General features: G+C 55.3%; 1 protein-coding gene across 11 annotated transcripts; it reads left to right on the top strand.

The window, feature by feature from the left end:
• Nucleotides 1-25,807, top strand: TOP3B (DNA topoisomerase III beta). 11 transcript variants are annotated; one of them, XM_008959874.3, is made up of 18 exons: nucleotides 5-101; nucleotides 7,035-7,202; nucleotides 8,356-8,487; nucleotides 10,137-10,243; nucleotides 10,907-10,981; nucleotides 12,450-12,646; nucleotides 14,074-14,230; nucleotides 15,120-15,233; nucleotides 17,459-17,549; nucleotides 18,519-18,673; nucleotides 18,806-18,911; nucleotides 19,944-20,090; nucleotides 20,235-20,408; nucleotides 22,388-22,516; nucleotides 23,101-23,250; nucleotides 23,606-23,706; nucleotides 24,145-24,346; nucleotides 25,243-25,807. In XM_008959874.3, exons 2-18 carry the CDS (start codon nucleotides 7,133-7,135, stop codon nucleotides 25,722-25,724), a joined length of 2,589 nt encoding a protein of 862 aa, XP_008958122.1. In that variant the 5' UTR covers nucleotides 5-101; nucleotides 7,035-7,132; the 3' UTR covers nucleotides 25,725-25,807. The 11 variants fall into 11 exon arrangements, with proteins under 11 accessions (XP_054961509.1, XP_008958122.1, XP_003807785.1 ...); XM_003807737.4 differs by having other exon boundaries at nucleotides 12-113; XM_063603242.1 differs by lacking the exon at nucleotides 23,101-23,250 and having other exon boundaries at nucleotides 12-113.
• Nucleotides 25,808-27,689: the final 1,882 nt, after the last annotated feature.

Below are 27,689 nucleotides of genomic sequence, written 5' to 3'. Positions count from 1 at the left end.
GACGCTGGCACACCGGACGCGGGGACGCCAGAAGCGGCTGGACCCGGAAATAGGGGTTGTCGGTAGCCGCCCCGGGAACAAGGACCGGAGCTGGATCCGCGGTGAGGCTGTGGGTGAGCGGCGGGCTGCGGGACCCTCGCCGGGCGGCTCAGAAAGGCGGGAAGCGCACGCATTTTTCTGGCTTGTTTCCTGAACGTTGGCCGGCGGAGGACCCGCGAGCTCGGGAGAGGGCCCGGGCCGGGCTCTGCATTCTTGTTGCCTCTTCCCTGGCGGGGGTGATACTCTCCCGCGGGGCTTGCTGTGGGGGTTCAGGGAGGTGGAGATGGGCCCGCCATGTGACTGCAGGGAGCAGGCGCTGTGGTTAATACTTTTCTTCTTCGAACCCTCCCACAGCTCTTTAGGGTGAGATCTGCTGTCCCAGTCTCACAGGTAGGGAAACTGAGGCTCAGGGAAGCTGTGCAGCCACCGGGGCCCAGATCGGTGCGGTACACACCCAGGCAACTTCCACTCGCCGCCCCTTAGGCCCTGGCTGGGTTTTGAGGGCACCCAGGTTCTCTGACCTGTTATCTGTAAATGAAGTAGGGTACTTTTGTGAACAAATTAGCTGGAATCCAGGGGCAATAATTTCTCGCAGAAGTGAAAGGTAAGATGTTCCTAGTCTTGCCTTTTTATCTTCTCACCTTTCGAAACAGGACCTGAGAGGCCAGCCTAACTTGGGCTTGATGGCTAGCCAGTCCTGGGATTCTTTTGCCAAGGTCACCTGACACTAGTGTGACTTGTTCTGAACCTCCATTTACTCACAGTTTTAAAAAATTACAACACCTGCCTTATGGGGGGTTGCTGGCGAGATTGAATAGTGTTGATAGCTATGGTGTGCCTACTACAAAGGAGGAGCTTAAGAAATGGTTGTTTCCCTCTTTTCCTGATTCTAGAAGCATTTGGTAAAGTTACTGAGGTGGTAAATCCTAGGAATTTTAATGCTATTCAGACCACTGCTAGGCCTACTCCCAAGCCACATCTGCTTGTTTCTTTTTTTGTTTGTTTTGTTGCAGACAGAGTCTCACTCTGTCACCCAGGCTGGAGTGCAGTGGCGCGATCTCAGCTCACTGCAACCTCCACCCCCGGGTTCAAGTGATTCTCCTGCTTCAGCCTCCTGAGTAGCTGGGATTACAGGCACGCGCCACCACGCCCAGCTAATTTTTGTATTTTTAGTAGAGACCAGGCTTCACCATGTTGGCCAGGCTGGTCTTGAACTGCTGACCTCGGGTGATCCACCTGCCTCAGCCTGGCAAAGTATTTGCTCACTGTCTATTTACCGTGAGAATGCACAAAGCAAAACCCGTGTTCTCCTGCTGCTTACTTACTTTCTAGGAGCTGTAAGACAAGAGCTGAATAAGTAGATGGAAGCTGTACCAAGTGTAGTGATGAGTGCTACAAGAAAGCAAAGCTGGGCTGCTGTTCCATCAGAGTGCTCACAGAGGCAGGGCAGGATCAGGCTTGGGGCACGGGTTCTAGAACAACCAAGTCCAGCCACTGGAGCTCTGGTCTCTCTGACCCCACAGTCCCAGTCTAGGCCAATAAAATGGCAGCACCTATTAGCATCCCTGCCTAGGATGCTGGCAGGACTGCCTGGTCCCTGGTGTGTCCTCATTATGTCATACATAATTGCTGACTACTCTGTGGCATAGACATGAGAAAATCTGAGGAAACATTTTAGGACAAAACTTCCTACTTTGGAAGAGATGGGAAACTCAGACCCTCACAGAACAATGCCCCTCTGCTGCGAGTTTTCCCTTTTGGCCTCTGGCTTCCCAGGGTGAGAGAAGGGGAGTCCCTAGATCTCTTTTAAACCTCACTTCTGGGCCTCTGATTTTGGTAGAATCAAAACTTCCCCAGAACGGAGAGCAGAGGCCAGTCATAATCACCTTGGTTGTTCATTCATTCCCTCAGCAGGCATTTAGTGCATGCTGGGTGCCAGAAATATGGCAATGAACCTGACAATTGTGGGAGAGACAGACTGCTGACGCCAGATACAGTCTTCAGGAGGGGAGGGGCAGGGGTCAGAGCAAGTAGACTAAGGGGGAAAAGTGGCCTAGGCTGAAGCCTGCCGGCGCACGGGGAGGAAAGGTGGGTGCGCAGCAGAGCCTTGGGAGATGCAGCTGGAGCTGTCATGGGCCAGAGAGCTCATCTGCAGACAGTGTCGTCATTCCACAAGGCCTCGGCTCTTTCACTGTGGGATGGTTGTACATTTAAGGGGAACATCCACTTACTTATTTTGAGGAAAAAAGCAAATTGTCATTTTATTTGGGACAGCTTTCTGGTCAAGATTACAGATTTAACTGTAGTCCTGTGATCTCTTAAGTGGGGAACAAGGTTGACAGCCCAAGGCCGACCTTGGACCTCTTCCCCTGCACAGCATGATGAGCAGCAGAAGCCCCTTTAGTGAAGGGGTTCCTTTGGCATCCTTTCTGAACAATGCCCTTTACAACCCTTCTTTATTTTTCTGGTTTTATTGTAAAGTCCCTTGTCTTAGTTCTTGTCCCTCAGTCACCTGTGTCCAGGTGCTAAATGTAAAAGGTGCAAAAGGGAATGTGGTGAGGAGGCACCCCCAGCCCTGACCTCCAGGCCCTAACACCCACTCCAGGTGACTGCTTGGACTGTTCGTTTTGCGTTCCATCCAGACATATCGCCTCTTCATAATCAAGTGCACACGTGTGCACACATATGTGTGATCACAGATGGCAGTGCTCTCTACACACCGTTACATGCCCAGCTTTCTTAGCATGATTTATTTCAGTGATCTGATCCACGTTAGTATGTACCAAGCAGATGCTTTCCTTTGTAATGCTGCCAGGTGCTCTACTGTAGAGAATGCCATGCTTTTTTTTTTTGAGACGGAGTCTCACTCTGTCGCCCAGGCTGGAGTGCAGTGGCGCAATCTCGGCTCACTGCAAGCTCCGCCTCCTGGGTTCACACCATTCTCCTGCCTCAGCCTCCCGAGTAGCTGGGACTACAGGCGCCTGCCACCATGCCCAGCTAATTTTTTGTATTTTTAGTAGAGACGGGGTTTCACCACGTTAGTCAGGATGGTCTTGATCTCCTGACCTCGTGATCTGCCCACCTTGGCCTCCCAAAGTGCTGGGATTACAGGCGTGAGCCACCGCGCCCGGCCAGAGAATGCCATGCTTTTATTTAACCACCTCCCTGTTGACAGACACCAGCTTGTTTCTAACCTTTTATCATGATTGATAATGCTGCAGAGAACTCCCCAGTGATGTGGTTCATCACAGGCACCACCGTGCCCAGCCTGAGGCCACTCCAGCGCTGCCCTGTCCTGCCTCCTGGGGACTCAGAGTCCACATGGACAGTCTTGTCAGGGCCCACCACTGACTCCTGTGAGTCTCCCCAGGTGACTTCACTCTCTACCTTTCTCACAGCCCTTGCCCTCCCTGGGTCAGCATGCCACCACCCAGGCCCCTCTGTAATTCCTGTTTGAGCCTCCCACCCTCTGGGAGTTGCTTCTTTGACTCCCACTTCCTGCTCTTGTGCCTCGCTTCCTGGACCCCACAGAGCACACCCTCTATGGACCCTCCCCAACCCTCACCTCCCTCTTCACCCAACTCAGAGTCAGGTTCTGTCCTTGTAATCTCTCCCCTCGAACCCTGACCCACTCCCTCTCCCTCCTACTCACCTGGACTCTCCCATCTAACTAAATCCAGTGCTTCCTCTGCTGTGGGCCTGCCCGCAGCATCACCACCTGTCCTCCCTCAGTGGACAGCCATACCATGCCTCCTCCTCCACCAAGAGAAGTGCAGCCTTGTGGCAGCTCTGCATCGCCTGGATGCTGACCGGCTGCCTCTCTTGCCCCTCACCCTCCCAAGGCCATCACTGCAGCAGTTCCTTCCCCTCCGGCACGCAGCTTCTCTTTTCCTTCTCGCCAGAGCAGTCCCATCAGCGGAGAACATGCTGGCACAGCCACCATCCTAAAACAAGAGGGGACAGTGCACCAGCCTTCTCCCATCTCCCAGGTTTTGTTGAGCTCACCCCATGCAGCTTTCATCTGTCACTCACCACATGGCCCCATCAGGATTACCCAGGGCTCTGTTTGCCAGACCCTATGGTCAGGTCTCAGCTGCCATCTCGCCTGGCCTGTCAGTGTCCCCCACATGGTGATAACTGCCCTGAAGTGCTCTTTCCTGTGGCTTTCAGGACCTTACCCCTCCTGGCTCACCCTGCTAGCTCCTCATCTCCCGACCCCCAGCCTGGGCTCCTTCCACATTGCTGCCACCTCCTCCAGGCCACCCAGGCTGTCCAATGGGCAGGTCCCGTTTAACACACCTGAAGTCCCACATCAGACTGCCAGTCCCTTCCTGTCATGCCTAAGCCAAAGCCATGGGTTGTTCCTTTTGCTTTTTTGTAAAGACGAGGTCTCATTGTGTTAATCAGGCTCTTCTCAAACTCCTGGCCTCAAGTGGTCCTCTTGCCTTGGCCTCCCAAAGCACTAGGATTATAGGTGTGAGCCCATGGCAGGTGTGAGCCCATGCCCAGCTCTGCCTCAGGTCATTCTTGACTCACCTTCCCCTCCCCCTCCCATGTCCCGCCATCCCAGGTCTGCCTGGACTCTGACTTCCCTCGCATCCTCCACCACTGCTACCCAGGGCCCATTCATCCTCTTCTATGTGGCAGCCAGAGAGGTCCCTTTAACACTTGAAGTCAGATTATCCCACACCTATGCAAACCCTCTGCTGCCTCCCAGCACCCCTAGAGCAGACCCACATTCTACACCCCTGCTCCTTCCCTCAGCCCCATGAGCCCCCCTGCCCAGCCATATCCTCCCCAAGGACCTCACCTTCCCTGCTCCTTCTGCCTGGACTCTTCTCCCAGGTGTCACCCAGCCCTGCCCTGTCCCTCCCACACTACAGCTCCCACACTACAGCATGAGTTCCGGGAGGGCAGGACCTGGTGTTGCTTTGTGCTGTATTCCCTGCATCCTGGACTAGGCCAAGCATGCAGTAGGTACTCAATAAATAACTGGACTATTAAGTTCATTCCAAGGAGTGGAATTGCTGGGATGTGCACTCGGACTTTTTGAGAGGGATCCCTGAATTGCTGCACATAGAGGTTGTTCCCATTTAACTTCCCCATGCCCTCATCTGCTGTGTGTGCAACGACTTTGAGTCTCTCCCTATGTGATAAGCACAAGCTCACTGTAGTTCTGAGTTTCTTCTGTGAGTGTTGTTGGACATGATGTGATACCACAGAGGTACTTACGTGGTTGTTTTCCCTTTTTTTTTTTTTTTTTTTTTTGTTTGAGATGGAGTCTTGCTCTATTGTACAAGCTGGAGTGCAATAGCATGATCTCGGCTCACTGCAACCTCCACTTCCTGAGTTCAAGCGATTCTCATGCCTCAGCCTCCCAAGTAGCTGGGATTATAGGCACCCACCACCACACCCAGCTAATTTTTGTATTTTTATTAGAGATGGGGTTTTGCCATGTTGGCCAGGCTGGTCTTGAACTCCTGACCTCAAGTGGTCCACCCACCTCGGCCTCCCAAAGTGCTGGGATACAGGCGTGAGCCACTGTGCCCATCTAGGTGGTAGTTTTTCTTTATGCTGAGATTATTTTATTTTGCTTTTACTTTTTTTGAGACAGGGTCTTGCTGTCACCTAGGCTGGAGTGAAGTGGCTGTTCTATCCACAGGTGCAGTCATGGCACACAACAGCCTTGAATTCCTGGCCTCAAGCAAGCGATCCTCTTGCCTCAGCCTCCTGAGTGGCTGACACTATAGGCATGTGCTACCACACCCGGCTCGTGAGATTTATTTTAAAAGCACATGTTTTTCCTAATATTTTTCTGGTTTCATCGTTTCTACTCAAACCTTTGCTAGATCTGGAATCGGTTTTAGTGGGATTTAGGAAGCAGGAGTCTAACTTTATTTTTTTTCACAGCAGGTTTCCCAGTTGTCTCAATACAAGTCTTTTTTTTCTTTTTTTAATACGGTGCTATGTTTATAAACATCAGTGCTACATTTATAATGACTGAAAAAAGAAAAAGGGTTCATGTGGTTTTCTTTTACTTGGCTAGCAGGTATTGAATGTCATGTGTCAGGCACAGAAAGCTGTTGCAAAGACCAACAGTGATTCAGACACAAAGCCCATCGTGTCCTATTTTGGGGGTGAGGTAGTCGCTGATGATGGCATGATGTGAGTGGGTTGGAATGGAGACCTAGCCCAAGAGCTGTGGGCACAGGAGGGCTGACTTATCCTGCCAGTGGTGTTGGGAGACTTGAGCTGGGCCTGTGGGCCATCCAGCTGCATCCTCCAGGCCTGGCGGAGCTTTCTCTCAGGCAGGGGAGCGCAGGCACAGAGGCTTCAAGTGCATGTTTGCTTGGATGATGATATTTGATTTAATTTGGCCAGAGCATGACCTGCAAAGCAAAAGGTGGAGTGGAATAGGTGGGAGATAGATGTGACAGAGTCCTGATGTCTGCTTGGGGCTGGACCGACTAGCCAGAGGGTCTCAGGCCCATCATGGATCAGAAGGACCTGGGGGGCCCAGCCTGGGCATCTGCATTTTGTAAAGTGTCCTGGGGCATCCAAGTGCTTCGCTGAGCGGGAGGTGCTGCTCTCGGCCACGATAGTTCCTCTTTCCAGGTGAGTCCACCTGTAGGTGGAAGAGCCAGTCCAGAGAGGAGGGCCAGGCATCCACCTGGCCTGACCCCTCACTCCAGATCCCCAGGCCCCAGCATCTTCCTAGCATGGATTTAGGAATAAAATTGACCTGAGATCATTGGGGCCACTTCACCTTCCCCCAAATGGAGCCACATTCCCAGGATCATCTCAGCCACTTCAGCTGACCTGGTAGTTTTTTCTTGTTTTTAATCTCAGATGTCTTCAAGTTTCCCTAATTCCCTAATTTTTCTTCTTCTTGCCTCAGGTTGGTCTTGTTTTTTCTTTGTTAAAGTGATTTTCCCTGTAGTGGTGTAGGTTCTATTGACAGCATTGCTATCCTGAGTGTCTTTTCTTCTCTTTAGGAGTCAGCATTGGTAATAGTGCTGTGCTGCGGAAGAGTGGAGTCTAAACTTTTTCATTGCCAGTGCCCCGAAACTGGAGTGTGAAGGACCGAGACAAGATGAAGACCGTGCTCATGGTTGCTGAAAAGCCGTCCTTGGCACAGTCAATTGCCAAAATCCTCTCTAGAGGTAGGAGAGACCAGCCCTGCTTTGGTCTGTAAGCACGGTCGTTTATGTGTTACAGGACATTTTTTCCTAATGTGATTCCACCCTGGCTGAGGTAGATTTGGTTCGGGTCGGCAGGTGGTAATGAAGCATCTCGGTATGTCACAGTGGGGTGCATTTGCTTCCACTCCTGGCAATGTGCCAAAGCTGGGGTTCCCAGAAGGCACAAGGCACAATTTACGATGAAATTGAAGGACAGTCATTATCCATATGCTGGGCCTGGTGGGGCTATTAGGTACAGGTAGTAGAAACCAGCCCTGGAAGGAAGGAGACACAGCCAGGACCACACCCCAGTCAAGGTCTGATGAGGCTATGCCCCAGGCATTGTCACCCCTGGATACTCCCACTGTCCTGTGGACCTCACGTCACTCCAGAGTAGCCAATGGACTGAGCTATGGCCACAGGCACTACTGAGACACCAGGGAGCTGGAGAGGGAATGTCTGCCACTCACCCCCAACTCTGGCCACTGGGGTGGTTGGTAGGGTGCTGTTTCCCCCTATCTTTGAATTCCCTCCAAATAGGAAGAGTTTTAGATGCTGGGTACCCAGAAATGACAGGCACCTACCTGGCCTCCCCTTGGTCCAGCAGTTGAGAGGGGAAGAGACCCTCGTTCAGCTGAGAAGACATGGTCCGCAGGGGACAGGGGGCCCCAAAAGTGGTGCCCGGTGCCCAGAAGCTGAGAAAGTACAGCTGAGTATGGTCAGTGGAGAGGGTGAGAATTCGATAATTAGAAGGTCCCTGGTAACCGAGAGTAGATCTGGAGTCTGTTTTAGTAAACGATGAATAACGTTTCAATGAAGTGAGGCAAAAATGGAATTGAAGAGTGAAAACATAAATACAGAGAAAGAGCCCACCCCTGCCTGCTCCTGGCTCCCGGCAGCCTGGGGCTCTGCATCGAGAGTGCTCTGTGCTAGGTTGTTGGCAGATGCTGTTTTCCCTGAGCGCCGTCCCATCTCTCAGTGCCCAACTACCCGCACCAGTCTGCGGAATGTCGTCACTCACCACTCTGGGGAAGGAGGACTCTGGCCCTCTGGGAGGTGGCATCCGGGCTGGGGTCTCCACAGGGTCTTCAGCTCAGCTGAAGCAGCCAGTCACTTTGTGCTTCCTCATCCCCAGGGAGCCTGTCCTCACACAAAGGGCTGAACGGGGCCTGCTCAGTCCACGAGTACACTGGGACCTTTGCTGGCCAGCCAGTGCGCTTCAAGATGACGTCTGTCTGTGGTCACGTGATGACCCTGGATTTCCTGGGTAAGCCCCTCTACCCTCCATCCTACTGAAGGGAGTTCTGCATGGCACTGGCCAGGGTCCAGTTGAAGCCAGGAGATGCCTCTAGGCAGGGAAGTTTGTCCCAACTCCATGAGTCATAAGGCCAGCAGATCATGAAGTGGTGATGAGAGGGTCCCTGGTGCGGTGCCCAGAACCCAGGCTCTGGAACTCAGCCCTGGGTCCCCATCATAGCGGCACCCCTTAGTCACTGCATTCCCTGTGTGCCTTCCTATGTAGACAAAGTGGCAGCACCTATCTTAGGAAGGGCTTGACCTGTGCAGGCATTTAAGAGAAGGCTGCTGCTGTTGCCAAGTTGACTGTCATCTGTCGGTCATTTGGTGGCTGTCGTTGTCATTCCTATATTGTTAACTGTTATCAATTACCTTGGAAGCGCCGGTATTAGTGACCTGCTGGGTGTAGGTGTGGGGCCATGTGGTTGGCAAGAGTCTGATCCAGGCTTTTCCCCCTGCTCTGCCGGCTTGCTGGCTGGGGATGTGGGCAATGACGGCTTCTGAGTTTACACTTCTCATAGTGAAATGGGTCTCACAGCAATGCTATCTACTTCCCAAGGCTAAGGATTCAGTGTGACAGTGAGGGCAAAGCACTCAGCACAGGGCCCGACACACAGCAAAGCCTCAGCCCTTGTTCTTGCTGCTCATTGATGACAGTGATGACAATGATGGTGACTGAGTTGTGTGGCTGAGCATTTGGACCCCAAGTTTTATCTCCAACTGGCAGGTGGGGAGCTGGGATTTGAATTTGGCTCTGTCTGACCCCATTCTCCCAGGTTGCAAGAAATGGGGCCTGGGGAGGATCGCTTGAGCCCAGGAGTTCAAGACTAGTCTGGACAACATAGTGAGACCCCTGTCTCTACAAAAAAAAAACAACAAAATTCTTTTTAAATCAGCCGGCGTGGTGGTGCGCACCTGTAGTCTTGGGAGGCTGAGGTGGGAAGATGGATTGAGGCTGGGAGGTCGAGACTGCAGTTAGCCGTGATCGTATCACTGTACTTCATCCTGTGATAGAGCGAGACCCCTGTCTCAGAAAAAAAAAGAAATGGGGCCTAAAAGAAAGCCGGACAGCTGAGCATGCAAGAACCGGGTCTCTGTAGATGAGTAGGTGAATGTGCTGGGCATGAGGCTCAAAAAGATGGTCCTTTAACAGGAACGACTGCGCACATGCGTGCCCCCACAGAGTGCTGGGTGGAAGGACAAAGTTCCAGAAACTCAGGTTGGAAGTGTCAATGAAGGCACCATTGTGGGGTCCAGTGCTCAGGCAAAGAGACCCAGCCCAGGAATGGTGCTCCCAGCCACAGGGAAAGTCCCGGAAGTGAGGCCAGAGTGGCAGCCCCCCGAGAGCTTGCTTGGCTCCTGTGGTTGGCCGGGGTGTGGTGGGTCCGCTCAGCAGCCGAGCAGAAAGGAGGCTGGATGGGAGGGGGTTACCAAAGGCCTGAACCCACATCCTGGCTCTGCCTCTGATCATCAGGATGACCCTGGGCGAATTGTTCTCCAAGCTTTCCCCTCCTCATTTGTGGGATGAGACCAACATCCTCCTGGGGTTATGATGGTCTCGGAGGCTGAGCTCCTGTGAACTGTGAGGTGTGACTCAATGTCACTGTGACTGGTTTGTAGGAAAATACAACAAATGGGACAAAGTGGACCCCGCAGAACTGTTCAGCCAAGCTCCCACGGAGAAGAAAGAAGCTAACCCCAAGCTGAACATGGTGAAGTTCCTGCAGGTGCGTGTGGCTGGCCTGGGCATGAGCACACCGGGGCTCCCCACCCTCCACAGCTGCCATGTCCTTGCCCACCCTTGCTTGAGTCCTAATCCCCCTTGGACAGGGGGGCCTTTGCTAGCTTTTTCTGTGAGTGCCCCCTGCTGGCCCACGAGGCACCTGCAGGCACCCCCAACACACAAGGCAGTTGCCATTGCCAACCCTCAGTCCTGGAGAGCAGGCCTTCTGCTTTTAAAATAGCTTGTTTGGTCGGGGGGGTTTTCTCCTTAATTTTAAAACAAATGCATACAGATTATGGAAAATTAGAAAGTGCAGATAAGTAGAAAGACAAAAAAATTATGCATAATCATATTACCCAAGACAACTGCTGTTATCATTTAGGGTTATTTCATTTTAACCCTTCTTCTGGGCAGTTTTGGGGTGTAAGATCATGTTGCATTTATACTTTTTTTTTTTTTGGTCCAAAAAACATCAACTATAAACTCAATTCTTTTCTGTTGGCTGAGCCAGCCTCAACACAGCCAGCTCCTTACCCAGCCCAGGTACCAGTCCTCCTAACTGAGGTTCAGGGCCTGGGACCAAGCCCTGTCCTGGATGGGAGCACTGGGGGCGGGTGGCACGGACCGGGTCTGCAGCAGGTACGTGTGAACCTGTGCTGTGTGGCAGGTGGAGGGCAGAGGCTGCGACTACATCGTGCTGTGGCTGGACTGCGACAAGGAGGGGGAGAACATCTGCTTTGAGGTGAGTGTGAGGCTCACTTTGGTCCTCACTTTTGGCCTTTCTGACGCCAGCCCCAAACTGACACCAGCAGTCAGTCACATCACTCCTGGGGCCAAAGGAGGGAGTAAACTGTACCGGTTTAAAAACACCTCTCCCCTCCCTTTATTCTGAAACTCCACAGATACTTTTAACTGCATAGGCTCTATTAAAGGTGGTCAGTTGTTCCTCCGCTTGCTGAGGCCTCACGGTATGAGTGAACATAGGAGGGGCCAAATTGTCTGGGTGGATGCAGGTTTCAGAATGGGACTGTCTTGGGGCAGCTTGGTGTTCAGCATCTTGTGCCCAGCGTGACTTCTCAGGGACCTTAGGTTGATGCCGGTTGATTCCCGACCTCAGCACTGAGCTCCTTTTGCAGGCCTCGCTCTGCTCATCTCCTGCCTCACCCAGGATGCCTCCTGCCTCCAGCCAACCCTGGGAGCCCTGCAGAGAAGCAGGTGGCAGCTCCCTGTGCACACCCCATGCCCCATGCTTGCCCCGGCCATGGTGCCCTCACAGTGGCCATGACTGCTGGTCTCACTTGGTGCCCTTCAGACTGTTGTTCCCTATGGGTCGCCCCTGTGCTCCTGTACCCCCAGCTCTCACCCGTGGCTCAAGAGCTGGTCAGAGAGACAGAGCTGAGGCACCTGGCGTTGCAGTACAGCACCCTCAGCAAATGCGATCACACTCTGTCTCTTCCCAGATACCCTCTCCTCCCCTGCAGGGCGGCTCCTCCCTGGGGGCCTTTGCATCTGGGAGTGGAGAATGGGGGCAGCTCATGGGGCTTTCTCCCTTCAGAAATGAAGCCACTTATTCCCAGTAAGGAAGCTGCGTGGCCAGGCTCCGGCGGCGACCCTAGTCCCACTGCACGGCCTTCCTAGTGAGTCTCGGCTCCAGGACCCCTGCTGTGCTTTAGCCCGAGCTGCCCCCACCACAAGCTAGGACCACCCGTGGCCTTCCTGCTCTTGCCCATTTCCTTTCCCCTTCATTCTTTTTTCCTTCCCTGTCTTTTCTTCAGCCTCTTAAAATTTCCACCCACCCCTCCAAACCCTCCCTCCTAGAAGGCAGGGAATCGTGTCACATGGGATGGGTTTGGGGACTAAGAGGTCCCTCATGTACTTGGCAGTAGCATTTCCTGATTTGGTGGGGATGAAAGCAGAGGATTAGAAGAGAGGGCGGGAGTAAGAAGGGAGTGTTCGAGTATGTTTCTAGATGGGAGTAAAGGAAGCCATGTGGTGGGGTGTTGTGGAGTGCTCAGGGCTTCTGGAAAGGCAGGGGGATAGAGGAGGGTCTGGCAGGTGCAGGAAAGGGGATAGAGGAGGGTCTGGCAGGGGCAGGAGAGGGAGCCGAGCACACGTGTTCTTTCCTGGAAGGAACCAGGCTTCACAGTGGGGTGGGGAGCTGTGGCAGGGATCTGGGAGGTGGGTCACAGCTGGCCACTCCCCACCCCCAGGTTCTTGATGTTGTTCTGCCCGTCATGAACAAGGCCCATGGTGGCGAGAAGACCGTGTTTCGGGCCAGGTTTAGCTCCATCACGGACACAGACATCTGTAATGCCATGGCCTGCCTGGGCGAGCCTGACCACAACGAGGCGCTCTCAGTGGATGCTCGCCAGGAGCTGGACCTGCGAATCGGCTGTGCGTTCACCAGGTGCTGGCCACACCCGCAGAGTCCTGGGCACACCCTCACTCTCCCTCAGCCAGAGACCTGCCTCTACTGGTCCCCCTCGGGGGCCCCTAGGCCTCCTCGAGCCAGGATGAGCAACAGGGGATTTCACCAACCCTGAAGAAGGCCGGGCACAGTGGCTAACACCTGTAATCCCTGCACTTTGGGAGACCAGGATGGGAGGATTGCTTGAGGTTGGCAGTTTGAGACCAGCCTGGGCAGCATAACAAGACCCCATCTCTACAAAAAAAAAAAAAAAAAAATTATTTTTTTGAGACAGAGTCTTGTTCTGTTGCCTAGGCTGGAATGCAGTAGTACAATCTCAGCTCACTGCAACCTCTGCCTCCCAGGCTCAAGAGATCCTCCTACCTGAGCCTTCCACTACAGGTGCTACAGGTGTGCACCACTATGCCTGGCTAATTTTTATGCATTTTGTAGAGACAGGGTTTTACTGTATTGCCCAGGCTGGTCTCAAACTCCTGAGCTCAAGCAATCTGCCCACCTTGGCCTCCCAAAGTGCTGGGATTACACATGTGAGCCACTGCGCCCAGGCTAAACAAAAATTTATTTATTTTTTTGTTTGTTTTTTGAGACAGTCTTACTCTGTCATCCAGGCTGGAGTGCAGTGGCACAATCTCAGCTCACTGCAACCTCTGCCTCCTGGGTTCAGGTGATTCTCATGCCTCAGCCTCCCAACTAGCTGGGATTACAGGCTCCTGCCACCACTCCCGGCTAATTTTTATACTTTTAGTAGAGACGGGGTTTCACCATGTTGGCCAGGCTGGTCTCGAACTCCTGACCTCAGGTGATCCGCCCACCTCAGCCTCCCAAAATGCTGGGATTACAGGTATGAGCCACTGTGCCTGTCCAAACATTTTGTTTTAATTAGCTGGGTGTGGTGGTGTGAGCCTGTAGTCCCAGTTACTTGGGAGGCTGAGGTGGGAGGATCACTTGAGCCCAGGAGTTCAAGGCTGCAATGATCTGTGAATCCCCATTAATGCACTCCTGCTGGGCAATACAGCAAGACCCTGTCTCTACAAAAACAAAAGAGACCTAAAGAAAATTGTTTATTTAGCTGACAGAGATCACATATGCCCTGCTTGATAAAGTGTGTTTGTCTGTGCTCTGGGGGTCCTGAGGAGAGTGTGCAGTAGATGGAATAGAATAGAAGGCTCCCTGGCCTGAGACAGTAGAAACCTCTGTCTACTCTCTCACTGGCTCTGTCACCCATGTACACACATGAATCCTCCCTAAGGCTATGCCCACTCTGCTCCCACTGGCTTCTAAGTGGGGACACCACCTGATGCCACCTCCTTCATGCACCACCCCTGGCCTTGGGCTGGACTCACATGGGTGGCCATAATAGTGTCTTGAGTGAATCAGTGACCAAAATATCTTTCCACTCCCTCCAGGTTTCAGACTAAATATTTCCAGGGGAAATACGGTGATTTAGACAGCTCTCTCATCTCCTTTGGGCCATGTCAGACTCCAACCCTGGGATTCTGTGTGGAGAGACATGATAAAATCCAGTCCTTCAAACCAGAGACCTACTGGGTGCTGCAGGCCAAGGTTCCTTGCCTTTCTCTATTCATGCTGGGGCTTTCTGGGTTTGGGGCATGGATTCTGAGAGTCTTCCATCATCATCAGCCGGCAGGCCCCGGGCTGAGGGCAGAAGTGTGGACGGCTGCACCTGGAAGTGGTCTGTGGTGCCTAGGGCTGAGGGACCCCAGCCTTCATGGGGGCAGTGGGAAGAGACTGGGCCTGTATATGCTGAATCTGGATAAGTGGGAATGAGTTCAGCTCTGGCAGTGCAGGGTGAGGTCACCCCACAGGAATCAGTGGCTTCAGTGGTCAGGTCCAAGCACTGGACTGAGACCATTGGCTTTCAAACTTTTTAAAATTCCTAGAACCCTTTCTTCAAATAAAAGCCTCCACAGAAGCTCACTGTAAGACTTAATACAGCTAAGGCACAGTGACTGATGTCTGTAATCCCAACAGCCTGGGAGGCTGAGGCAAGAGGATTGCTTGAGGCCAGGAGTCCAAGGCTACAGTGAGCTACGATCGTGCCACTGCACTCCAGCCTAGCAACACAGTGAGACGCTGTGGCTGACACGGGGCTTGGGACCCTGGCGGTGGCCATACCTACCACTGGCCAGGCACTGGGGATAGGCAGGGGTGGTGTGAGAAGTAGGGGCTCAGGTGCTTCTTAGGGACACATCGGCCTCAGCTTTGGGCCACCTTCCTGAGACTGGCTGCCTGGTTTTGGGGCAAGGGGTGGAGAGGGCCAGATGTCAGCTTGCGTATCTGCCCACCTGAACAGGTACAGCTGTGAGCCATTACAGCCAGGGCTATTTTGCTCCCAGACAAGGACCAGCTTCATCTGTCCTGGTTCTTCCTGGCGTTGGGCTCACCTGGAGACTTTTTCTTGTGCGTTCACCCTTTATCCTTTTTCCTGCAGGTTAACACTGACAAAGACAGGTCTCTCCTTTTGGACTGGGACCGAGTAAGAGTGTTCGACCGGGAGATCGCACAGATGTTTTTAAACATGACAAAGCTGGAGAAGGAAGCCCAGGTGTGCCTGCCCCACCCACATCTATCACAGTTGCCTTGGGTGAGGGTGGCCCTTGGATGCCTCCCGCTGGAGGAACAGCCTGTGATCCTAGTCCACGTCTTTCTCCCCCTTTCTGAAACACAGACATCTTTTTGGAAAGCTGAGTGGTTACTCCCTCAGATACTCCTAAGATATTTCTGCCCAGTGCAATAGCCACAGTGTACTGCATGCCCGCTCCATACCAGGCACTGTCCACACCTGTGACCTTGTCGGACCCCTTCCACTCTTCCCTTTCCACGTGACCCGCTAGGCATTACCTCCGTGTGGCAGGACTCCATTTCACACAGAGATTCAAACTAACAACTGTAGAGGGACCTTGGTGCACACTGATGAACTTGCCCAAGGTCACAGCTAGCAGGGGAAAGGCTTGAGATTCCAATTGCAATCAGCTTGCGTGCTTTTATGGGATTATGTTTCTTACTCGGCTTCTATGAATTGAAAGGACATGCTGCTTGGCTGTTAGGAAAAGGGTGAGGTGACCTGGCTGCACGGGTTGGGGACACATCTGTGGCTATTGAAGTAAACATGCTACAGGCATGACAGCTACCAGATCCGTCGAGACACAGCCTGGCCTCCTTAGCCGCCTTCTCCTTGTCCTTCTCTGGCCTTCCTTGAGTGCCCTGTTGCCCGCCATGCCATCGTCTCAGGCATCTGAAACTTCTAAAGCTGCTCCAGGCTGTCAGCATTGATCACATTCCTGCAGAGACACTGTTGCCACCTCCAGGTCTCACACTGGGGAGCCCAGCTTCACATAACAACTGGCCTCTGTTAGCACCCACATCTGTCTGTCTGGAATGCAGAAGGCACTGCCCTGACCAGCCTACGTGGGATTGGCAAGGGCCAGGGCCTGGGGTTGAGTTGTTTGGATTGTTTTTGCCATAGGCAAAACAAAGAGTTGTCTCTTCCGACAAGTATTCAGCAGAGGCAGAGAGTGGCAGGACCCCAACAAAGCACAGCTCACAGATGCACTCCACTAACCTGCATGGTGTTTACACAAATTCCAGAATAGTTACCAGCACTTAAAAATTATGAGATTTCATACTAAAATTCTGCCTTCTAGCTTCTCTTGAAAAATCAGAAGAGGTAGCAATACTAGCAGGTGCAGGCAGCAGCCCTCCCCACAACAAGGAGTGGTACTTCCCCTGGGACGGGCCCCACTTGCCATCCCTGTAGCTTGGCTGATGCTGGCTTCTGTAGGATTTCCATCTGCAGCCCTTCTGACTCCTCCTCAATCTTCCAGGTTTTCTCTTTCCCTAGAAAATTCTCCAGAAAAGAATATTCAATCACTTGAGGCCAGGAGTTTGAGACCAGCCTGGACAACACAGGGAGACCCTGTCTCTGAAAAAAATAATTTAAAAAGTAGACGGGCATGGTGGCATGTGCCTGTAATCCTAGCACTTTGAGAAGCTGAGGCGAGAGGATTACTTGAGGCCAGGAGTTCATTTAAGACTAGCCTGGGCAACATAGCAAGACCCTGTCTGTACAAGAAATTGAAAAAAAAAATTGGTCAGACATGATGGTGTGTGCCTGTGGTTTCAGCTACACAGGAGGCTGAGGCAGGAGGATCACTTGTCCCAGGAGTTCAAGGCTACAGTAAGCTCTGATGGTGCCACTGCACTCCAGCCTGGGCGACAGAGCAGGACCCTGTCTCTTAAAAAAAACAAAATTTGGTTTTTTGTTTGTTTGTTTGTTTGTTTTGAGATGGAGTCTTGCTCTGTCACCCAGGCTGGATTACAATGGCGTGGTCTCAGCTCACTGCAACCTTCACCTCCCAGGTTCAAGCAATTCTGCCTCAGCGTCACGAGTAGCTTGGATTACAGGCACGTTCCACCATGCCCAGCTAATGTTTGTATTTTTAGTAGAGACGGGGTTTCACCATCTTGGTCAAGCTGGTCTCGAACTCCTGACCTCAGGTGATCCACCCGCCTCAGCCTCCCAAAGTACTGGGATTACAGGCGTGAGCTACCACACCCAGCCAAAATTTTTTTTAAAAAAAGAATTTTCATTCTTTTTCCTTTCCTGGTCCTGAATAAATATTAAATCAAGTCTTTAGACTGTTGGGAAGAATGAATTGGAGAAACAGGGAGACCAGATGAATGAAACCAGACCCTTCGTCCACACATCTTGATTCCCTCTGTGGTAGTGTCTTCCTCCTTCCCCAAATCATTGACTGTCCTGTCTTCCAGGTGGAGGCCACAAGCAGGAAAGAAAAGGCCAAGCAGAGGCCCCTGGCCCTGAACACTGTGGAGATGCTGCGTGTGGCCAGCTCTTCTCTGGGTATGTAGGGACATTTCTCTCAAGTCACCAGAAGGCTTCCTGAGGCAGGTTCAGCCTGGAGCAGCGAGTGCCCAGGGTTGCAGGATGGTGCCCAAGGCTTCAAGGGGATCTGAGCCTCAGAAGGATTTCACTTATCCTTAGGTTGTAAAGGTGGTAAAGTTGGTCACCACCTGAGGGGACCTCCTGATGTTAGAGTCCCTGAGCAGCTATCCCTGGTGAGGGGAGAGGCCCCAGCCAGATGTCACCTTCAGGGAACCAGTGTGAACGTCGCCCCTCAGCCTCATCTCCTCAGCCTTTTCTCCTTAGTAACGAGGAGGGGGTTGGGCTGGAGAGCTGGTGGTCTCTGGCAGCTGTCAGCCCCTAGGCATTGGTGCCCCCCACCCCCGCAGGGAACTATGGGCAGTGTCCTCTCAGTGGACACTGAGTGGTGGCTCCAACGTCCTCAGAGGGCAGCAATGCTGGGAGTGGTTGCTAGCTAAGCGCCTGCCTCTGCTGGTCAGGGAGTAGCAGGACGAGCCCCCCTGAGTGGCCCCAAAGTGCTGTGAGGACAGAAACACCCAAGGGCTCAAAATGGGGCTGCGTGCTAACTCTGTCGTCAGCCAACCCCGAGGTATGGTTATGGCTCCATGGACAATGCATGGGGAGTGGTGCTCTGAAGGCCATGTCTCATCCCCATGGCCATGAGCCCCATGAGGATGCACCGTGGGGTAGAGTGAGCGGCGTTTCCCATCAGGCCCATCCTGGGTGTAGGATTCAGCCTTACGGGTGCAGGATTCAGCCTCATACAAGACTGTGTGGCATAGGTGCCCACCCGGCCAGCAGCTTTGCACTCCAGCTGTGCCTGCTCAGAGCCACCGTCACCCTCCAGGAGGGGCCGGCCACAATGGGGGAGCCTGAGTGCATAGGCCAGGGCAGGCAGCTGGCCATCCCCACGTACCTGGCCCTCTGAGGACCTCCTGTCTCTCGCAGGCATGGGGCCGCAGCACGCCATGCAGACGGCTGAGCGGCTCTACACGCAAGGCTACATCAGCTACCCACGGACAGAGACCACCCACTACCCTGAGAACTTTGACCTGAAGGGCTCTCTGCGGCAGCAGGCCAACCACCCCTACTGGGCCGACACGGTGAGTGGAGCCGGGCCGGCCTCAGCATGTGTGTGTGTCACTGAGGCCTTGGGACCAGGTCTGGTACATCAGCCAAACCCAGGCAGGCAGCCGAGCCCAGCCACAGACTCTGCTCTGTCTTCTCTCCCTCAGGTGAAACGGTTGTTAGCAGAAGGTATCAACCGCCCGCGGAAAGGCCATGACGCCGGCGACCATCCCCCCATCACCCCCATGAAGTCTGCCACAGAGGCCGAATTAGGTACCGCTCTCATCCCATACCCGGTGTGCTTCCAGGGAGGGAAGGGCGAGCTGCGACAGTGAAGGTTGCAGGCCCTGTTGGCAATGTGGGGGCTCCTTCAGCCTCTGCCTGCCCTGGCTGTGGGGATGGGGGGCCACCTGGAAGATGAGCTCCATTGCTATGGGACCAGGACAGGAGTGAAGAGGTAGCAGCAGGTGCTGTTGCAGGGAGGCAAGGGGGCAGACGCCACGGGGGACATGAATGAAACCAGGGTAGAGAGTGGCGGTGTGGGGGAGGGGGCAGCACACCTCCTACCTCCCAGCTGGCCTAAGGTGGTACCAGTGGTCCGAGTGCCAGGAGAAGGCAAATGAGGAAGGGAGAGCAGTGCAGGTAGAGACAGGAGCCACCTGTGGACAGTCTGAGTTTGAAGCAATGGTGTCATGTCACGAGACAGTGGAAAGACAGGCCAATGCCTGAAGAGCAGTCCCGCCAGAAGCAGGGACAGGAGGTTGTGCAGGATGGTGGGAGCCGCAGCCAGAAAGGAACCACTGAGGCATGGAGGCTTGTGTTCCCTTCCTCCGCATTTGCTTTTTTTTTTTTTTCTTTTTTTGAGACAGAGTCTTGTTCTGTCACCCAGGCTGGAGTGCAGTGGCCCGATCTCGGCTCACTGCAACCTCTGCCTCCCAGGTTCAAGCAGTTCACCCTGCCTCAGCCCCCCGAGTAGCTGGGATTACAGGCTCCCACCACCACACCCAGCTAATTTCTTTGTATTTTTAGTAGAGACGGGGTTTCACCATGTTGGCCAGGCTGGTCTCAAACTCCTGACCTCAAGTGATCCATCCACCTTAGCCTCCCAGAGTGCTGGGATTACAGGCATGAGCCACCACGCCCGGCCTTCCTGCACATTTTCTTTCCTCCTTCCCCAGGATTTGCAGTGTGTCCTGCACAGCGGCTCTGTAAGCAGGACCTTGCTGCTCGAGCGAGAGTACTGGGGGCTCCTCACGGCCAGAGCCCCCAGCTGGCTCCCAACTGACTAGCCCTGGCCTGTTGCAGGGGGTGACGCGTGGCGGCTCTATGAGTACATCACCAGACACTTCATCGCCACGGTCAGCCATGACTGCAAGTACCTGCAGAGCACCATCTCCTTCAGAATTGGGCCCGAGCTCTTCACCTGCTCCGGGAAGACCGTCCTCTCACCAGGTCACACCACGGGCCCAGCCTTCCTCCTCTGTGCCTTCATGGGCAGACAAACATTCTACATCGTGTCTGGGGATGGGAGGCCCAGGGTCTGAGGCCCCAGCCACCCAGGCTGGGAACCCTGAGTGGCGGCGCATATCTCTCCAGGCTTCACGGAGGTCATGCCCTGGCAGAGCGTGCCCCTGGAGGAGAGCCTGCCCACTTGCCAGCGGGGTGACGCCTTCCCTGTGGGCGAGGTGAAGATGCTGGAGAAGCAGACGAACCCACCCGACTACCTGACGGAGGCCGAGCTCATCACGCTCATGGAGAAGCATGGCATCGGTGGGTGCGCCTGCCCAGGCCCCAGAGCCGGCTCCGTCTCCAGTACTCAGGCTTCGAGTCTACTCACAAAGCTGCCCCGCCAGCCCTGTGTGCCCAGCCCAGCACCCCTCCATGGGCTGGTATCTGGAAACTGGTGACCCAGTGTGTGGCCAGCCAGGCAGGTCCACAGCGGGCATCCCCTCCTGAGGCCTCCATTCAGGACCTGGCCTTCCCTGTGAGGGCCCAGATGTGCCCTCGTGCACTGTGGGGTGTGCACACACCGACTAACGCCCACAAGGCTGAAGATTGGCCCAGATGCCAGGTGACTCATAGAAATCATATTGGCAGTCCCCTGAGTCCACACAGCCAGCCTGGGCTGTCCTGAAATCAGGTGACAGGGAAATGAGATCTCACAGGAGCTGCTTCCCTGGGAGAGAACAGAAATGCCTGTCCCAGGCACAGGGCTCCCCAAAGGGTGACCAGGAAGTTTCCACGCAAAAACGGGCAGCCCAGGGAGTTTATCAAAGCAAAAGTGTAGTCACCAGTGCACACTCCTCACAGGAGTGGTGGCCTCACAAGTCCCCAGGCCTGGAGCTGTGAGATGTCTCACATGTTGGGGGCCAGCCTCACTGCCGGAGCCTTCTCCCCAGGTGGCACTCGCGCCGCTGGGCACTGCCTGTTCCCTGGGGCACTACCCCTGGCTGACAGGCTCTGGAGACCTGTGGGATGTCACAGCCACTGTGTCCAGGCTCTGCTCCAGCAGTGGTCATATAGGTGGACTCTCAGGGAGTGTCTCTTCCCAGGCTGGGGTCCTGGTGACCATGGCGATCTTGGCAGGAGAGCAGAGCTCTGGGCTTGCTCCTCTCAGGGGTCCAGGGCACCTGCCAGGGTCCTGAAATAGCCCTCAGCCCACTGTGGAGTGTGGGCTCTGCTCCCCCGTGTCCTCTGCCCTCTCGCATTGATGGGACACTGGCTCCTGGCAGCCCTATGCTAGCCAGTGAGCCAGACCCAGTCATCAATACAAGTTTGTGACAGTGAAGAGGGCTCTGGTGTTACCTTCTGAACAGGAGAGTGGTCAGGGTGGCCCTGTGACTGAGCCCCCAGGAGTGTGTAAGAAGGGCCTGACCAGAGCCACCACAGAGGAGCCCACACCACGCGTCATGGCGCCCGGCAGACTCGGGGTGGTAGTGGCACACGCCACCCACAGCCTGCCACACCGGGTGCAGAGCTGGCCTCGTGCCAAGAGCCATGGGCCCTCGGCAGGCTCCTTAGCCCCCAGAGGCCAGTTTCTTCCCATGTGAGATTCTCTCCGAGCTACTTTGGGAAGGTGTGTGTCACCTGTCCATGCTGGTGAGCATGCAGGGAGCCCCAGCCTCCTTTCTGCCCCTCTGACTGGCACCCGCCATAGTCAAAACGCCTCAGCCTCCGCTGCGCCCCTCTGCCAGGAAACCTCCTCTGGGTGGGAGAGTGGAATCCTGGGGACTGGGAGCCTCCCCTGGGGATCGTGACGGGCCTTGCAGAGAGGGAGGAGGTGGGAGACAGGAAGTGGACAGAATTGTCCAGGTTTAGGGGAGGGCAGCTCTGCAGTGAGCTTGTAAGCACCTCCGTGTTCTGGTGGAGTGGGGCTCTGGCTCCGGGAGCAGGTGGGTGCCACAGGACCCAGGCAGGAGAAGCCATAGAAGTCACATTTTCCAGGCGCAGAATAAGCACTGTGACCTTGGAGAGTTCCTTAACCTCCGAGCCTGTTGTCTCTGCCATAAAGCAGGAGTAGGCGCCCCGTACAGGGAGGGCTGCCCTTGCGTTCTCAAGGCAGAACATGAAATGCATGCAGTTGGTGCCCAGCACAGTGCAGGGGGAGCTCAGGGCACAGCCCTCCCTCCTGTGACCGGGAGCAGTGAGAGGGCCTGAGCACCAGGGGCCCCGTGACAGGTGATACAGCACATGGTTCAGTGGGGTATGTCCAAGGCAGGCCAAGAACCCTGGGGCCTTGTACATTGCAGGCACAGATGCCAGCATCCCTGTGCATATCAACAACATCTGCCAGCGCAACTATGTCACGGTGGAGAGCGGGCGCCGGCTCAAGCCCACCAACCTCGGCATTGTCCTGGTGCACGGCTACTATAAGATTGGTGAGTTCCTCAGTCCTGCCCCCAGGGCCCACCGAGGCTCCCTGGCTTCTCCCTGGATGTTGGCTCTGCTGCCCGCTGCAGACAGGCCCCTGCCCTACAGTGATCCCCCAGCCCCACACACACTCCCTCAACACCCGCTGAAGGGGTGCTGCCCCAGGACCCCCAGGACCTGCCCAGAGCAGGAGCTCAGTGTGTTTGAAGGCTGAACAGATGTGTGAGGGAACCAAAAGGGGAGGCGAAGTTGCCTCAGCCCTGTTCCCTGGAGGTTCCCCAGGGGCAAAGGGGAGAGGGAGGAGCACAAAACTGGCCCAAGGGCGGCCTGGAGCTCATCTGTGATGTGGTTCTAGCCACAGGACATCCCTGGCCACTCTGCCTGACATTTCCAGGTGGGAAATCAGGAAAGGTCTGGGGTCATAAGAGCCAGCCTGGTACCATCTGAGGCTGTGGACTGGTGGGTAGGGCAGAGGCCAGGAGGACGGGCCAGAGCGGGAGGGGTGAACAGGGCAGTATCCCTGCCTGGGAAGGGGTGGCATGGCCCTGGGTGCGAGTGCTCAGGGCAATATCTGCCCCCTGCCCACTTGCAGATGCAGAGCTGGTGCTCCCCACCATCCGCAGTGCAGTGGAGAAGCAGCTGAACCTGATCGCCCAGGGCAAGGCCGACTACCGCCAGGTCCTTGGCCACACCCTGGACGTGTTCAAGAGGAAGTTCCACTACTTTGTCGACTCCATTGCTGGTAGAGTCTGCCTCTGGCCTGCCCCTCACCAGAGGGGTGTCTCTCTGTCAGCAAGGCCAGTACCTGGGGACCTAGGTCCCCACGTGGGACCAGCTCCCAGATCTGGGCTTCAGGCCTCCGTAGGCCAGGGCAGTGACACGTCCTGGCTGGGTTGAAAGAGCAGGTGCATTAACACCACACATGGCCAGGAACACGTGCCTCTGACGCACAGGGCTGCTGCCCTGCCGTGCTGCCAGGGACAGTAGAAACCACCGCCTATAGGGACCCTTTCACACTCAGACCCTTGACCACATGTTGCGGAGCGTTTTGCTGGGGACTGGGAGGGAGATGACTCCTGCACTCTGCTTGCCCGCAGGCATGGATGAGTTGATGGAGGTGTCTTTCTCGCCCCTGGCGGCCACAGGCAAGCCCCTCTCACGCTGTGGGAAGTGCCACCGCTTCATGAAGTACATCCAGGTAGGTGCAGGGAACACTAGCTCAGGCAAGCTGCCTCACCCCTGTAGGCCTCAGCTTTATCGTTGATCAGCAGGAATCATGTTCTTTGTCCTGGTTGTCACAAAAGAATGATTGAGCATAAAGAAGCCTTGCCAAAAAATACCCAGTGTCCCCATGTCTCCTAGAACACACAGCCATTAGGCCACGCAAACACACATGGTGCATTTTTCCCTAACACCATGCCACTTGCCATCATGGGCATTAATGTACGCACAGAGATTTTAGAACTGCCTTTTCTGCACGCGTGGAGCAAGAGCCAGAGACTCATGCTCCTTGCCTGGCAGTGTGTCACAGGTTCTGCATGACAGATTACATACTTTGTATTATGAGAGGAGTGGGGGTGGGTGCCAAGTCGGTGGCCCCAGTGACCCTCACGCTGCCTGCCTGGCATTGCCGCAGGCCAAGCCAAGCCGCCTGCACTGCTCCCACTGCGATGAGACCTACACGCTCCCCCAGAACGGCACCATCAAGCTCTACAAGGAGCTCCGCTGCCCTCTGGATGACTTCGAGCTGGTCCTGTGGTCATCAGGCTCTCGGGGCAAGAGCTACCCGCTGTGCCCCTACTGCTACAACCACCCACCCTTCCGAGACATGAAGAAAGGTGAGTGCAGCCGCTCCCTCCTGTCCACAGGTAGCTGCAGTCTCTTTTCAGTGCCAACCCCTGCCTTGCACCAGGCTGGACTCTGAGGGGACCCCTCACCCTGGCCTTTCCTGCACTCATTGGCACTGAGACGAGAGACCCTGGATGTAGCTGGGGCACTGCTTAGGCCTCAGCCAGTGGTGCCACCCTCTCTCTGTGTCAGAATCGAGCAGGCAACCCTAGTCCACCCTCAGGACCTGGGCACAGGTGTGCAGTGCTCCCTCTGGAGCTGAGTGAGCAAGAGGATGCAGCAGTCAGGGGACCCACCCGGTGAGCGGGCACCCCCAGTCAGCGTCCACCACTGTCCTCCATCCTCATCCTCGTCCTCATTACTGGAGGAGGGAGCGCATGTCCAGGCAGGCAGGACAGAGCACCGAGCCAGACCAGGAATCAGCGGGAGTGAGGCATCTGCCCACATTCACCGTGTGCTCTGCAGAAAGCCCCCTCGGGCCTCAGTCTGCACCCAGGCTGCCCCGGGAGTGAGACCCCATCCCTGCCCTCCTGCTGCCGCCAGAGTAGCTGACAGGGTGGTTCCATGTGGCCCAGTGACATGAGGGTCATGTGGCATTACCAGTAACAAGCTGGCAGCAAAGCAAAGGGGGGATGGAGTCAGCTGAAACCCACTGGGATGGCGCCAGCGAGGGGCCTTGAAAGTTGAGGAGGTTTCAGGTAAGCAGAAAACAGGGGTAATGGCAGCCAGGAGCCAAAACATGAGCAAGGCTGTCCCCAAGAGCAAGGCCAAGAAGAGTTCCTTCTGCTGGGACGAGGGATCCAGGAGCTTGAGGCATTGGGAGCAGGCAGCAGAGGGCAGGTGGGCACAGTGGGCGTGCCTTTACAGGGCTCCCTTCTCCCGCCAGGCATGGGCTGCAACGAGTGTACGCACCCCTCCTGCCAGCACTCGCTGAGCATGCTGGGCATCGGCCAGTGCGTGGAATGTGAGAGCGGGGTGCTGGTGCTGGACCCCACCTCGGGCCCCAAGTGGAAGGTGGCCTGCAACAAGTGCAATGTGGTAGCGCACTGCTTCGAGAACGCCCACCGCGTGCGGGTGTCCGCCGACACCTGCAGTGTCTGTGAGGCCGCCTTGCTTGATGTGGACTTCAACAAGGCCAAGTCCCCACTCCCGGGCGATGAGACGCAGCACATGGGCTGCGTCTTTTGTGACCCCGTCTTCCAGGAGCTGGTGGAGCTGAAGCATGCGGCCTCCTGCCACCCCATGCACCGCGGTGGACCAGGGAGAAGGCAGGGTCGAGGGCGGGGCCGGGCCAGGAGGCCCCCTGGGAAGCCCAACCCCAGACGGCCCAAGGACAAGATGTCAGCCCTGGCCGCCTACTTTGTATGATGACCCTGTCCTCCCTCACCCAGGCTGCAGTGCCATGCAGACACCTCATGGCACTTCAAACTATTAAAATGCATTTTACCTTATCCAGAGCTGGGGCCCCTTTGCTGGTGCAGCGATGTCAGAGCGTTACCGTGTCCCTGGGCACCTGTGGGGCCCTCTTTCCCTCTCCGAAACCCAATACGTCTCCCTTCAGCCTGCATACACGTGCCCAGAGTGCTCCCTGCTATCCCTACACCCTGGCAGTACGGGCAGGGATGCCCCAACCCTGAAGCCCTGGGGAATAGACCCAGTTTGCACTCACACCCCATCTCAATCCGTGCTGCTGATGGTAGCTGTGTGCACAAGCAGTGGCCCTGATGCCTTAAGGAAGGTGGCCTTGACAGCTGTGGCTCCGGCAGGAGAGGAGTCTAGTGGAGCAGGTGGGGCTAGGAGACCCCCTCCCTGGATCTGGCTTATGAATCCCCTTGGTCTTCGCTGCAGCCCCCTGCTCAGGGCCACCCTCTTGACCCCACGCTTCTCCGTCCCCTGCTCCCTGCTCCCATCTCTGAGAAGCCCTGTACATGGTGCCTGTGCGCGTCTGGCAGCTTCCCAGGGCCTGCTGCGATTCCTATTCTCACAACAAGCCCTTATGGTCTTAGAGGCAGCTGGGTGCCCCATGGAACCCATTCACATGCCAGGTTTAGAAAATACCCTGTAGGCCAGACTGCCCTGTGGTGCCAGGTGCTGGTGGCAGCTGCCCTCTGACCTCAGTGCCTTCTTGTGCTCCCCTCCCCAGCCACCCGAGGAGAGACACCTGTGCGGGATCCACTGTGTGTTGGAAACTCCCTCCACACTCCACCCGTGCCTCACTGAGTGATGACGGGAGCTCAGCAAAACAGCTTTCCAGACTGTTCAGTGGGACCTTTCTTTAAGGGGCAGGTCAGGAATGTTTCAGACTCAGACCTGCCCCCGCCCCAACTCAGTAGTAGATTCCCAGGCTGCACCAGGACTTATATGAGAGCTCCTGTAAGGAAACCCAGAGCCCACCAAGCATACCCCACCTGGACCCCCTTCCTGGAGGCCCTCACAGGTTAACACAGGGGTTCCCTGGAACACAGTTTGGAGAGCTACTCGAAGCTGAATGAAAATACACAGAGACATGGGGAACCACATAGAGGGTCCTGGGATGTGTCTCAGAAGCACAGGCTTCAGGAAGGAGGGGGTGCTCTCAGAGCTTCTGCCCCCTCCCACCCACTCTGGTCCCATTCTGGGGCCCTAGCAAGGCCACACCTGTTAGGTCCCCAGTGCAGGGCTGTGACTCTGCTCTTCCACCCACAGGGCCCAGTGGACCTGGAGCCTTCTCCGCAGAAGGTTTCAAGACCTCCAGGACCCTTAGGTTATAGGGCTAATTCAGGCTTGGAGGAGCAGAGACGGTTCCTAGGTCTTAAACCCAGACCACCCAGTCCTTCCTTACTATGCTTCTGCACTGCGCTTTCAGCCACAGGCAGGGATAATCACAAAGTGTTCCTTTATTTTCCTCTGCAATTGTCCCTTGTGTGTGACCCTCCTTCAAGGCCCTTGGCTTCCGCAGCTTGATTCTGCACTCCGAGTCCATTCACCTTCTCCCATCCAACAGCATCCAACCCCGCTGCTACTGCTGCGGACCTGGCCTTGGGAGCAATGAGGACAAGGAAGGGACAAGACCCCTTTTAGGCCAGAACTGCCTTCAGATCAGCCACGCTCCATGGGACTGTACCTCTGCCCTGGAGGCTGGAGAGGTCAGTGGCTGCAGACTGTCTCAAGGAGCCCCTGGCCCTGCCCACCTAGCCAGGGGTGCAGCCTTGCCAGAGAAGCAGAGAAGCGTCTGTGGCTGGGTGGGTGATATTGAAAGATTCCTTTCACCAGGGCGGAAGCCAGGATCTGAGGCGTGATGGAATGTGGACAGTAAGGCAGTGACAGCGCCACAAGGCAGGAGTCATCTCCAGG

The sequence above is a fragment of the Pan paniscus genome, chromosome 23 (assembly GCF_029289425.2).
Source record: "Pan paniscus chromosome 23, NHGRI_mPanPan1-v2.0_pri, whole genome shotgun sequence".
NCBI lineage: Eukaryota > Metazoa > Chordata > Mammalia > Primates > Hominidae > Pan > Pan paniscus.
The sequence above is the reverse complement of the archived record's forward strand: the minus strand, read 5'-3'. Positions and strand labels throughout refer to the sequence as shown.